This window comes from Myiozetetes cayanensis, unplaced genomic scaffold, assembly GCF_022539395.1.
Source record: "Myiozetetes cayanensis isolate MyiCay16 unplaced genomic scaffold, myiCay2020 scf2-11, whole genome shotgun sequence".
Taxonomy (NCBI): domain Eukaryota; kingdom Metazoa; phylum Chordata; class Aves; order Passeriformes; family Tyrannidae; genus Myiozetetes; species Myiozetetes cayanensis.
Window position 1 is genome coordinate 25,855,533 of NW_026087411.1, and position 14,708 is coordinate 25,870,240.

The 14,708-nt window shown below is 37.9% G+C and overlaps 1 protein-coding gene across 1 annotated transcript in view; it reads left to right on the forward strand.

The window, feature by feature from the left end:
* Positions 1-14,708, forward strand: part of CAMKMT (calmodulin-lysine N-methyltransferase) — a 210,934-nt gene that overhangs the window by 1,645 nt on the left and 194,581 nt on the right. The window contains exons 2-3 of the mRNA XM_050314356.1: positions 1,669-1,835; positions 12,285-12,349. Of these exons, the coding sequence (XP_050170313.1) occupies positions 1,669-1,835; positions 12,285-12,349 (232 nt within the window). The remainder of the gene's footprint in view (positions 1-1,668; positions 1,836-12,284; positions 12,350-14,708) is intronic.

A 14,708-nucleotide genomic window follows, 5' to 3' on the forward strand; every position in this document is an offset into this window, starting at 1 on the left:
GACCTTTTCCTCTGCAGATTCCCTGGGTTTTCCCATGTTCTTTAGCTTTTCTTTTGATTTTTGTACGGTGCAATGAGCAAGGATCAATTTAATCTTACTGGTACATCTGAAGTAAAAATGAGTTCTGCACTCTTTACTATAGAAGTGCTCAGATATATCTATGGATTGGAAGAAGGTATCAACCTCCCTTTATATCTATCTTTAAAGGAGCACTGTCAAAGTGTTTCTTACAGTGCTTTTAAAAACACATTTCATACTGCTTATAATAGTGGCTTACGTGAAATCGGTTCTGTGGTGTGTTTATATATTGAATTTGCTTTCATTCAATGCTCACACAAATTGATTTACTATGGTAAGGATGCTTGAGTGCATGCTCGCTGATTTAATTAAGAAAAAAGCCCTTTTATGAGGTATCCTATGAAGCTAGCATAAAGAACCAGGGGTTTGCATAATTACCTATGTGTTCTTTATCAATAAAATGTTTTATGTATGTAGTGAGTTTGAAGTTTGCCAACATTTTCCAAGGTAGCCTGTCAGAATCAAGGAAAAGACTTTTTGCTTTGAATCAGTGCTAAGGGAAGTTAGCTATTCATTTGAAAATGCATTTGAAAATGACCAGAGTAAATTCTCTAATGCTGTTTTTTGAGTTCTGCCAGTCTGTGCAGCTGATGGCATTACCCAGTCTGTAGTTTTTAGCAACAAAGTTAGAGAAATAGGCATGCATTAGGTTACTCCCTGTATGTATGTTTGGCTTGCCATTGCTTTAAAGAAGCCCCCAAACAACACGCTTTTCTGAAAATTAGGTTTTGGAGGTTTTCCTTAGTTGTAAAAATGGTCTATTTTCTTTCCAGGCCTGCTGCTATTACATGAAGGCCTCAGTTTTGCTGGTCTTTACATTTGGTTCTCCTGTTTTGATATTTTTGCCATTTCCTTCATGCATGTATTTTTTTCATGTGTCACAGAAGAACAAGTAGTGTGGACAGCACACAGCCATTTTTCATACTTTGTTGAAAATGCCTGTGCCTTTCATATGCTGAGACCTGCCAAGGGTTCCAAACAGGAAGCCTGATGCCTCAAACCTGCTGCTAGGAGCTAACAGCATAGCAAACACGATTGTTCTGCTCACATATGTAGTACTTCGAAGACGACTTGTAAGGTAGGAAGTGGTCTGCCAGGGAAACACAGTACTCAGACACCCGAGGATCATGTTTTGGGTTTAGCTGTTTAAATTCTATAGATGATACTCTCGCTTCATTTTCCCTCTCCCCACTCCTCTGTAGGGACAGTGAGTGGCACGGAAGTTTCTTGGTGAGGGCACTGCTTGGACTGTGAAACTTTGTGAAATGAGAGGATGGGGAGAACCCAGTTTGCCTCTCTAATTTTTGCATGGGTCTGTTAGAGCAAGAGTTAAAAACCCATCTTTGTGTACTTCTGAACACAGTACATTTGCTTTACAGTTATTGAGACATAATTCATAACCCATTCCCTTGACCCTTACCATTAATACCATTGTTATTTTGTTCAGGCTTGACATACTTGGAGTAGTTTTTCATAACTATTAGCTGATAGCACAGCCATTATGGTTTGCCTCTTCACTTAAATAGGCCTGTGTTTGTTCTTTTCTTTGAAGTTTTATTCTTAATGTTTAATTTGTTCCTCATTCCAAAGGTTCTGAAGAAAAAGCACTTGAAAGATGTGCATCTCCAACAAGTATCTGTAAGAAGGTTTGCATCGTTCAATCTCTTTTCAGTAGAAGACCAGAATATGGAAGAGGAAACCGGGACTTGGGTTCAATATAAAAGCATCTTTTATCCTGAGTATAGTGTGTCCTTAAGGTAAGCATTGTTGGAGTTTTAAGTACTTTCTAAGATCTTGAGTGGGCCTCAAATATAAAACTCATTAGTCCTTCTTCCAGTGTTTTTTATAACTACGGCATGGTTTACAAATAAACTGTTAGATGTTATTTTTAGTTGTTTGTTACAGGAAGCAGCTTGTCTGATTTTTTTTTCTTTTTTTTTCCTCTGGTACATTTCACTGAAGTGGCAGAGCTTCACTGAAAATACTAGTGATTGTAGCTAAACCAAAATGCAAATATAAACATTTATTTTATATTTTTAATAACTTTCTGTGTTTACATTCTTCAGATTTAAACAGGATGTAGAAGAACCTGAACACATTTATGTGTAGTCTTAATAAAAATTTTAATGACATTGATGTTATTAATAAAGTCCTAAAATCTTTTGGGTAATGATCTATGTACTAATTCAACTGCTCACAGCCTACATAATCTCTTTGTGCAGTGTATTTCTTGGTTTTTAGGTTTTCAGAGGCACCCTGGTGATAGGAAATGTACACTGTTTAGGTAGGATTTGGGCTGAACAAGGCTGCAGTCCTTTGCACTGCAGTCCTGAACTCCTTCAGTCAGTCTCCTTAGTTCACTGCCGCGGTTTGCAACACTTGGTGTCACTTGGTTGATTTATTAGTTCTGGAGTTTTAAAGTTAGGAGATGAGCTACCTGTGCTGGCTGTGCAAAAGCAAAGGGAGTGTCAGACTGATCTTGCTCTGCCCCTGATAGTTGTGTGCTTCTGTTTCCACCACTTCCTATGTCACCATTTCATTTTGAATTATGTATTTGCCTAATTGTGGTTTCATTGATAATCGGACACAGCTCAGCCTGTAGACTGCAAACAAGTGTGTTTGTTTATGCATTCCTTTATTGTGTTCCTTTGATTGTGTCCAATGGAAATGCACAGTTTCTGTGCTGCAGCAGACTCACACTGCCTTTCAAAAACTGAATATTGCAAAGAGTAGGGGCATTGTCTCCTGGTGGGGATTTTTATTTCATTTTTTCCTGCATTTTGTTCCTTTCCAGAAGATATTCAGTGACCTAGAAAAATGGTAATCACTGATTGTTTTAGGAATAATTATCAGAACTCACCCTTCTGTATTAAAATGTTTTTTCCATTCTAAGGCAGTGGCAATAGATAGAGTACACTTATTCTTTCAGAATATTCCAGGATGGTGAAGAAAGGAAGGAGAAAATACTCTCTGTGTATTTTCCAGGAACAAAGTATAAATAGCCTGCAACAAAATGCTTTTTACCTTGAGTCTGTGTTAAATAAAGTTTCTTTTCTGTTTTTGAAGAAGCAGTAATTTAAGGTGATAAGCATAACAGTTTAACATACGTAACAAAGCAACAGTTCTTATTGCTGAAAACTAACATATCTAGAAGAGGAGAGGTCTTGGACTAAGTGTTCTTGGATCTTTGGAAACTTATCATGTCTTGGAAGCTTAAGGGTTTTCTGAATGTCTGACAGTTTTCCTTTAATTTTTCTCCTTCCGTTGACAAAATATTATTTATAATAATATTAAACAGTAGAAACAATTTTAACAAGATAGCAGGAGCACATTATTAACCATAACTTCAGTCAGGTAAATCCAGAACAGTGTGCTTGCATAGTTGAACCTTTATGTATCTTTTTTGTGAGGGGAAAAAAATGTTGCTATGGCCCCTCTAAAATCTTGACAAAAGTGCTTTTGAATTTTCATCTACATATGTTTTCCTTATGCATTAGCATCTTCTCGGAAGAGCTCATTGCATATGTTGGATGTTAAAAGGGTTGTCAGATAACATCTTGACAAGACTAAATACTTAGGAAAGTTCATAAGGTTGGTAGTGGCTTTTGGCAAAGAGTATAAAGGTCAAGCTATATCAGTTCAAGGGCTATCAAAACCGATCAAATTGTATATTCAGATATGCTATGACCTAGCTGGAATTACTGCTCCAGAGGGACTTGGAACCGCTTTGTCAGGCAAATAGAAGCTTTGAGAGGAACTACCAGTCATGTGCATGCTTTTCTGAACTTTGTTGTTTTAGTAAGCTGCTATTTTTCTAATCAGATTCAGGTTGGATCCACATTTGGGATCATGCCATATTTTTCTGTCACTAGTTTGTTTTTTGGACCATTCTTAATAACAAATCTTCTAAAGCAGGAAGTCAGAAGCACCGATATAAGGCAATTTTTGTGTCAAAAATTTAAGCTGAATTTATGTGCCATTTTGACTAGATCCTTGAAGTGACAACACCATTGACTCCTTTTAGAAATTCCTGTAACTCTTTTAGTTAAACAGTGATTTTTAGTGTGCTTAATGAAATGCAGACCCATTACCCATGTTGTGCACATGGTCTCCTGAAGTTATAATACATACTAAGGAGCTTCACAGTAGCTCTGGGTATCAAAAGGAGTTAGCAGTGAAAGGTGTTTCAAAATTTAATTTCTTGTGTTTATAATCCAGAATCTCATTCAATTAGTCTTTCCTCATTTGGATTTGTACAATACCTGATATTCCTACACACTAAGTCTTTGCCTTGATGGTGTGAATTGAGTGGCTAAGTACATGAAATTGCTCTCTAGTGTTGTTTGCAATTAGCGTTAGTTAAAAAAACAAATCCCTGAATTGCCATGAAGTCATCCTGGGAATCAGGCTGAATGTTTATATTAGTCTAGCATGGAGAGTGTAGATGTGTTCAGTCCAAGCTGGAATCTTTTTGCAGGTTTCACATTCAGAGTTGGATAGAGTAAACTGGAGTAATCTAATCTGCAGGTGAAAATACAGACCTCCTTTTCAGTAAAATTTCTTGTGAGTTTGATGTGGAAAAAGGTATTTTCATTACAGATGTCATCACAGAATCATAGAATTGTTTGTGTTGGAAGGGACCTTAGAGATCATCTAGTTACAGCCCCCTGCCATGGGCAGAGACACCTTCCACTAGACCAGGTTACTCAGAGCCCTGTCCAACCTGACCTTGAACACTTCCAAGGATGTGGCATCCACAGCTTCTCTGGGCAACCTGTCCCACTGCCTCACTACCCTCACAGTAAAGAATTTCTTCCCAATATCTAATATAAATCGCCTTTCTTTCGGCTTAAGGCCATTCCTCCTTCTCCAATCACACATGCCCTTGTCAAAAGTAGCCTGTTTAAGTACTGGAATATTGCTCAAGGTCTCCCTGGAGCCTACTCTTCTCCATACTGAACAATCCCAACTCTCTCAGCTTGTCTTCATGTGAGAGGTGCTCCAACCCTTTCATCACCTCGCTGGCCCTCCTCTGGACTCACTCCAACAGGTCCATGTCTTTCCTGTGCTGACGACCCCAGAGCTGGATGGGTCACACCACAGCCAAGTAGAGGAGCAGAATCACCTCCCTTGACTTGCTGGTCATGCTGCTTTCGATGTAACCCTGGGTACTATTGGCCTTCTGGGCTGCAAGTGCACACAGCTGGACCATATAGAGCTTCTTGTCAACCAACACCCCTAAGTCCTTCTCCTCAGGGCTGATCCCAGTCCATTTTCTGCTCAGCCTGTATTTGTGCTTGAGATTGCTCTGACCCGGGTGCAGGACCTTGTAGTTGGCCTTGTTGAACTTCATGAGGTTTGCATGTGGCCACTTCTCAAGCCTGTCAAGGATCTACTGAATGGCATCCCTTCCCTCCAGTGTGTCAATGACACTACACAGCTTGGTGTCATTGGCAAACTTGCGTAGGATGCACTTGACCCCACTGTCCTTGTCACCATCACAGATCATAAACAGCACTGGTCCCAGCACCAGATAAAGTCTGCTTTCCAGAAGTCCAGGGTAGTGACCTTGTTGTGCCTTTTTCTTGCTGCCCGAAGGATCTCCAACTCCACCACAGCCAAGACTTCACTTGAGATTCACATTCCCCACCAGCCCCTCCTTGTTGGAGAGAACAAAGTCTAGCATAGTCCATGGGGAGAACATAGTCCATCTCTTACTGGCTTCTCTTGGAGAAGGAAGCATTTCAGGAGCATCCTGAATTTTTTATGCCCTCTCTGTTGTCCCTCCAACAGATATGGATGTGGTTGAAATTCCCCATGAGGACCAGGGCTTGTGAATGAGAGGCTGCTCCTGTCTGTCTGTGGAGGGCTTCATCTACTTGGTCTGCCTAACCAGGCAGCCTGTAGCAGACCTCCACTATAAAACCATCTGTCCCTGCCCTCTCTTTAATCCCTGACCCATAAGCTCTTGGAGGATGAGGATAGCTTCTCATCCATCCCCAGGTGGTCTCATCCATCCCTATGTCGAGCTCTATGGACTCCCAACTTGACATAGATGGCATCACTGCCTCCTCATCTTCCCCATCTGTCCTTCCTCTAGAGCCTGTATCTTTCCATTCCAACTCTCCACTCCTAGAAGCCGTCCCACCACATCTGTGTGTGGTGCCAGTAATATCACAGCCCTGCAGACACATCTTTAACTCTGGTTTATTCCCTGTGCTATGTACACTGGCACAGAGGCATTTAAGTTGGGCTACTGGTGAAGTTGATATACTGGCTGGAGTGGCTGGAATTCTGTGGTCCTGTGATCCAGGCTCTGGGCATCTACTGGATTATGTGACCTCCTGGATCTGTTCTCCATCAAAATATTCTTTGTTCATACAACTTTTATGTGTATTTGTTAGCTTTTTTCCAAGTTCTATTTAACTTTAGAGGTATTTCACTTTACTGTTAAAAAATTATGCGTGTGTTGAATATGTGTTTCCTTAGGAAAAGGAAGATATATTAAGTAGAGCTATTTAAAAATATTTATTTAATATTACACTTCTAAATCTTTCTATTCTTAATCAGGAATATGCTTTTAAATTTAAATTTGTTATGAATAGTTTTAGCACTGAAGTGATTATAGATTATAAAGATGCAGTGTCTCCCTGGAGAGATTGTGCCTGTCTTTTAGACAGGAAAATTATTCTTTTATTAGAGTTTAAAAAGGAGCAATCAATATCTTCAAATTTTCTGTTTCAGGATATGGATTTACTTTTAAATTGTAGGCTCATTTTAAGAAAATAGAGAGGAAATAAGTTGTTTCTGTGTTAAAATATTTTCCATTGATCAGTCATTTGCTGTTTCCAATAGAAAAGTGCAGAACTGAAAAGAACAATATCAGCAGCTTACAGGAAGGGTTCAATCTTTGTAAAGAGTGTTAAGTGTACTTTGCAAGATGTCATGGCTTTATTCTGAATATGAATGAACCTTTAGATAAAAACATGAAAGAAATTATTAGATGATTTCAGACCTTTGGTTTAGAAATATGGGGCATATTATTTGTCTGTGGCAAGTAGTATGTTAGAAGATGGTTTTGGACTGAGTTCCATTGGCTATTCCTCTTGGATATTTCTGCTAAAAACATTTTGAAATTTCAATGGCTTTTTATTTTAGGAATAGACCTAAAATAAGTGAAGGGAAGCAGATGTTAAAGGAATATTGCCTACTTCTTATGGACAGTTTGTGTGGATGTGATAAAATTGCTCTCTTCCACTTATTGGATGCTAAGAGTCAATGTGTGGGTTTAGCAGCACAAAGGCTTGGCCACAGGAGTGGGAAATTGAGGAAAGAAAAAGTGATTTGCCAACATATTTCATTCATTCACTGATCAAGCTATGGCTGTTCCATCATATTGCCCAAGACGTGTATTTGTAACAAGAATTTGTAGTCAAAGAAGCATTGTTTTGGTTTCTTACTGTATTAAGCTGCAGTCTAGAACTGGACTGAAAGAGGAATTGACTTATTCTGCTGTGCTCTGGCCCAGGAAAAGCATCTGATCAGATAGTAAAGTTTGTAGATAGATTTGAGGTTCTTAGTGGGCCACTGTGACATTTGATGGTGATACTCACCAAGTCTTTTTGTAAAGTACTCTTAATAGTAACTTTTTTACCTTTATCCTGTCTTTCATTTGTCACCAAAATTGTACTTTTAGTTTCTGTGTAGGTTAATAGTGTATGGTGATGTGTTGTGGGTTTGGTTTGGTTTTTTTTCTTTCCCATATTATGAGGAAATGTATTCTGTCTTAGTTTTTGTAGGTTTTTAAGGTTTTGTATAGGCATGTAGTTACTTGTATTATTTTTGCTTACTCAGTTAAGAATAATATAAAAGGACAAACTTAGTTTTGTTTCATAATGGTTGATGAAAACCATACCTTAATAGGGAGCTATTGAAGGCTCTTTTTATTCTACTGTCTGTGGCTATTCTTAAATAGATGTTAAAGTCTACCACTTGTGTTGCCTGAATTGGACAGGGAACATTAATGTATTTCAAAGACTGAACTCACTCTATCTTTCTCCGATTTTATTTATACATCCAAAGTGGATTTATATGTAGTCTAGATTAAGGAATTTTGCTTTGTTTTGAATCAGGAGAAACATGAGTTGAATTAGTTTCTCGTTCCTAGATTTGTCTTCTATAACTCAGAATTTTTTGCCCATTGTACCTTGAAGATTTATAAGAACACTGTGAATCAGATTAACCATGCTGTCCTGAAGTTCACTTTCTCCATGATGCTTACCTGTGCTTGTTTGAAGCACTTTGTTGATCTCAGCAATCACAGCTTTGAACTTCTTTGAACTGTACAACATCCATCACATATTCTGAAACACTGAGTACTAATATTCCTTTGTATTTTGAAATGCCTGTGGAAATTTATGGGAATTTGGGTTTGGGGTTTAACCACAAGCTTCTGTGGTTCCTTTCCTTGACTTCCATAATTCAGTGCACATTCCACTTACAGACTCTCTGTGGGCAGTTTGTTAGCGGTACTGTGGAAAGCTGTGATTATGACAGGCAGCCACAGAAATGAGATCTGTCATATCCCAGCAGTTTTCTCTGGGCTTGCTAATGGAGGAGCAGCTGATGGGATCGGACAGCGGAGCAGCAGCTGTTACAGAACTGCTGAGAAGGTGTTCAGAACAGTGGATTCCAAACTAGAAGCTGTGGTTTATAGGTGCAGGATTAGTAATATGATACTTATGGCAGAATTTGGAGTTAGAGAATACCTGTGTTTACAGGTGCCAGTAACTTTTAGTCTGCAGGTAAGGTCTGGGATGGAAAAGAATTGAGGAATAGCTGGTGCAGAGTTTGTCTGGAGGCTTTACAAATACAGACCTCCAAATGGAGAAACATGTGGCTATTGCTGTTTGGAAGTGTGTTTCTGTGAGCTCTTCCTTTCACAAGTAGATCAGCTGTTGGCATGTTTCTTCCTGTAGTCCTAAAACTTATTTGCAACAGACCTCATGATCAATTCATCATGGTTTGGGTTCCATAACTGTTAAGTGGTTACCGGTGGATTTACATGCCTCTTCTTTAGCCTGGAATAGACTAAAGCTTTATCAGCAGGAAGAGTGTGGTGTGTTGACCTTGACTGGACACTGTGTGCCCACCAAGCCACCACTCTATCATTCTCCTTCCCAGATGGACAGGGGAGACAAATAAGATGGAAAATGACTTGTAGGTTGAGATAAGGCAGTTTACTGAAGGAAAAGAGAAAGTTTGCGCAAAGTGAAGAGGAGAATAACAAGGTTTATTTGCCACTTCCCATTAGTAAGCGATGTCCAGCCACTTCCCTGGAAGCAGGGCTTCAGCATGCATAGCAGTTGCTCAGCAGGCAAATGTAAATAATGAGTGCCTCCTCTTCCTGCTCCTTTCCTTATCTTTTATATCTGAGCTGATGTCATGTGGTACAGAATAACCCTTTGGTTAATTTGGGTCAGCTGGCCTGGTTTTGTGCCCTCCCAGAATCCTGCCCTCAGTTGGGGAAGGAATGTTACAGTGTTGGTGCTGTGCTCAGCAGTAGCCAAAACACTGGTGTGTTATCAACACCTTTGCAGCTACCAATGCAAAGCATAGCAATGTGAGGAAGCACTGCTGTGGGGAAGTGAACTCCGTCTCAGCCAGACCCAATACAAAGAGATATTTTCCTATCGTGCTAATTGACTCCAGAAGACTCACTGTTGATGATGTTCATGTGGAGTAGTTCTAACATCATCCATAAAGATAATATAGTTTGGACCTGAGATGTGAGCTTTGGAGTAAATGAGAGTGGATTTGCTATCCTCGCTGTTGGGATAGTGGCTATTCCTCTCATTCTAGGAGATCAGGCTTGCTCCTTCTTTTGTTCAGTGAAGGTTTCATAAGCTGATCAGACTAAAGGACATAGTTGTTGAATTCAAACCCTGTCCCATTTCATAATGACTGTGGAGTGGGCTTTTGGAAGACTGAGGAGAAGAGGATGTGCCCGATAGCAAATCTGGATGCTTCTTGCTATTAAATTATGCCTCACTTCTGTGACTATCATGAATTATATTTGTGAAAGCAAGAAGGTTGTTGCTGAGACAGAGTTAGAGACTTTGAATATTGCAGGGAGCCAGGGAAGGCTGTCGGTGCAAAGTGCCTCTAGAGGCCAAGAGAGCAAAGGTTGGAGTGTGTCGTGTTTGTACTTAGACCTGCAAAGTATGGTTTTATCATTTCTCCTTTTTGTGTTTGTCTACCCTTTGACCCTGAAGCATGCAAATTGTATGCTTTTCTAGATCACGACAATTCACTTACTTCTGTTTTAATTTCTTTCTAGCCTTCTCTTGAACTCCTGATACTGGATTACTAAATATTTTATCCTTACCTTTGTTTGCTTCACTTGGAGAGTTACATGATAAATCTCCTTTATATATGAACTCTGTACATAAAGAAATTGAGGGGGAAAAAGCCAAAACCAAAGCATGCTATCCCAAGACATGCCAACAAAGATTAAAATATTTCTTCTCTTTGTCATCATGTTCTTTCCCCCATCTTACATTCATTTAGAGATGAGACATTCACAGCTGTCTGAGAGACCCTAAGTGCCTCAGACATTTGCACAGTTACAGAGTTTGTAGGATGCTTAGGATTCAGCAGGGGACAATTTAAAGGGCAACGTCTGTGGTTGGTAGAACTACAGATCCTGTCTGCTTTCTTATCACTTCCCTTGAACTAGCCATGGTGCATCATTGTCCAATTTGATTGAAAACAAACTTGCAAAAAAGAGGAAGAAAAAGTGCATTTAAAATCCTCATGAACCATCAGAATTCTTGTAGGCTTCCACTGCACTGAGGAAATGTGTTTTTGGTTTGTTTTTATGTAGCTGGGAGAAGAGCATTAATATCCAGTTGAATCTTCTGTAACATCTTTCATATATTTTGTTGCCCCTGTTTATGAGCTCATTTCAGTTTGTTAACTTGATTTCCGTTTGATTTTCATTTTTTTAAGAATTAATCTAGTTGCTGTTTGGTGCTTCTCAAAATTTAACCTGTTAATGTTTATTTAATGTTTATGCTTATCAGAAGCTATAAATATTGAATTTTAAAATAAATATACAATTTCTTATTTGCAAAAAGATTGTTGTGGGGGTTTTATTTGTTTGTTTTTGTTTGTTTGTTTTGTTTTTGGGTTTTTTTCCATTCTTACAACAAATTTCCTTCAGGAAACAAAACGAGAGAATGAGAACTAATTTTGTAGGTGCTAGAATTGTTGGATTTATTAATTTTTTTTGGTATATCAAATTAGCATGTTCCTTAACAGCCTTAGAAGCTATATTTGAAGTGCTGTTAAAAACCTGTGTTTTTGTATTTTCCTGCCTTGCTGAATTCTTTTTAGATTTTTAAATGCCTTTGTGAAACAACTATATAATCTGATTGTTGTGAAGTAAAAGATTTTAATATTTTTTATTTTGGGCCTAGATTAGCTTGCAGCAGGTGAAAGGAATTTAGATGCTTTGTGTGTGTGTGAATGTGAATTCATCTGGCCTGACATCTATAACATTTGAATTTTTATTTCAATTTTATGTATATTCTTTCTCCTGCTGTCAGTGCTTTGCTCACTGTATTCTAAAATCTGCAGTTGATGTGTGAAATTTAGTTAATGAATTTATTATCCCCAGTTTTGAATGTTTATTTCACTTGGGTTATGCAAATGTAAAACCAAAGAAAATGCAGTTAGTTCACTGAACACATTAATCAATTTCATTGTTCACATTAATTTAATTAAGTGTTCTTGATTTTGTGGGAGAAAATAAGAATGTGTGTACAGCTGCTGTTTAAAAATAGACCTTTGGTTTTCCTCCTCAAAGAAATAAAGCTACTGATAAAGCTTTACCAAAATTCTTTATTTCCTATATGTGACTTCCAGAACAAAACAAAATTTGATGCTCCGTAGAAATGTTTTCCTCTTGATATTAGTTTCCGAGAAACACATTCCCGATTCATGGATTTTCAGTGATGGGACTTTGAAAACTAGTGTTTGTCCCCTTGTTTTCCCCCTGGTGGCTACAGTAGTACCTGTTTGTTAGTTCACTGTGATCAGGTTGATGAGAAGGGAGTGAAGAGACAAGATGTTTGTTTGTTTTTTTTAATTGTTTACATCTTGGTAAAATCACAATTTATGTTTTCTTTTATGTTTCCTTCCAGATTTCACAATGGTCTCTTAAATGTTAAAGATGTTCTTACAAGTTTTGACAATACAGGGAATGTCTGTAAGTCACTGTCTATTTAGCTACAGTATTATGTTGATAGACATCTAAATGCATCAGTGTAAAATATTTCTGTATGAGCCCTCAATAACCATTTCTTTTAGCTGAGAAACTCCATAATTGTGGTCAGAGGTACCATAACCTTTTTTATGTGTTACAGTTTTACATTGCACAGTTGTTTGTGTGGATACACCCTCAAGTCATCCCAGTGCAGGTTATTTTTGGTTCTGTGACTGTGGTGGGAACATTAGAGCAGCTGAACTGGGTTGGACAAAAAAATTAGTTTAGCCCATTGATTTGTGTTGGCCAGTGGCCAGCAGTGGCTATGTGGGGAACAACAGTGCAAGACCATGGGAAGCAAACAATGGCACTTCCAGCTTGGAGTGGACAAACTCAAATCACAGAAACACAAAAGAAGACGCACATTCAAGTTGTGAAATTGCTCTCCACAGAATGGTGGGGTTCCTAAAACATGAAATGAGTTCAAAAAAGCAAAGGGGAAAAAAATTGTGCAAAAAAAATTAACTGTGGCCATTGAAGACATCACTTATGGCTTAGGAAATGCTGGGTCTTAGGAGAATTAATGGGGCAGTAGGATGATATGTTTGTCCTGATCTTTCACTCTTGTCTAAGCATCAGTTACTGGCTGCATTAACCTGAGACAAGATGAGCTGTAAGTGGGCCATCAGTGTCTGACCCACTATGGCTCTGCTTCAGTATACTTATTAAAAAAATTATCTGTGCTGTTAATGGACTTGAATTATAAAATTGTGGTAGACTGTGGAAATTAAGCTGAGCAATAATATTGAAATACTTTTGATGTGATGAGTAATTACTATTATAGAATTATATACATATCATTCTTATTTGATTATTCTGCTTTATCTTTCAGATTGATTTGTTTTCAAACAAACTGATAGAATAAAGTTGGTAAAGTTTGTCAGATACTCAAGAAATGTGCACATATGTTTCTCCTTATCAGAGCAAAGATACAGAAACTGTTCTGATATATACATGTTTCATCTCAAAACTGCAGTCTCAGTGTACCAAAGCTATGTTTCAATAAATACTGGCTTTTCATTTGCAAAAAGGTCAATTCATTTAATGAACTTTTGCCTTCAAAAGAAAAAAATAGTCATAAACTATATGCTTTTCTTTTTAAAATTTGTTAGCCTTCATTCAGTTCCGAACATTGAAGATAATTCAGTGGTCTTGCCACAAAATACTTCAGATATATTCTGTATCTGTTACCAAAGAGAAATTTGTTCTCTAATTTCTGAATGAAAATTATATCTAAGGGTTATATGAATATTCAAACTAATAATATTAAGGCTAAGAAAGAAAATTCACATTTGTGATTATGGTTGACTTTGGCTACAGGTGTAGGCATAATGAGCTGGATGATAAAAACATCTTACGATCTGGAAGAAAAATGCTTTGCTTAAATTATGGGAGGCATTTAGAGAGATTTAATGTTGTGGATTCTCAGGAGAGGATCTGTAAGAGAGAATTCTATAAGAAGCTATGTTATTTTCATAAACTGTTCTCAATAAGCAAAATAATTAAGGAAAAAAACTAGGGCTTTGGATCCAGAAAAAATGTTGTTATATTAGTTAATTAGATCACAACTTGGGTATTTATTTTGAATAGCAGAGAAAATATTTTGTGTGTGTGTTTAGAAGTGCTTCACACAGTGAATCAGGACAGTGTACCTTTACTCTGTTAGCGTGATCTCTTAATCTTTGTTCTTTGTGTGAGTGCTTAGATTGTGCTCACTCTACACAAATTTCCCTGTTAACACAAATAATTTACTCCACTAAAGTTTTCATATGCTTTCCTATTGATAGGTGTGTTGTCAGCTCTTTTGTTAACTTCTTCCAGTTTTTCAGCTACTTTCTTATTGATTGCAGATGGTAGAACAAGACTTACACTCTAATAGGCACACCACCGGTGCTAACAGAGGCGTAATATGACATTTGTACTTCTTCTTACTGGTTGTTTGTATATACAAAGATTCACATTTGTCCTTTTGGATTCAGTATTTCTTTGAGGGTTCATGCTCTGCCAGTGTATACAGTGTTTGCTAAGTCATTTCCAGATTCACTGCTCCCCATTTTTAAATGTCTGTATTGATGATTTATGCCTATTTTGCTATGCACTCTAGATTACACTCTGTAAGGGTAATGGTATAATTGTTATCTTCTGGCAGCATGCAGTATTAGCTTGGAGAGTAATAATCATACTTTTTTGCAACCACCTGTATGGAATAAATGTTCTCAGTGTCCAAGCCAGAGTAACTATGCGTCTGTCACACCACCATAGTAAAGTTTCCCCAGCCATGTGTTTACTGAGCTACTCTATT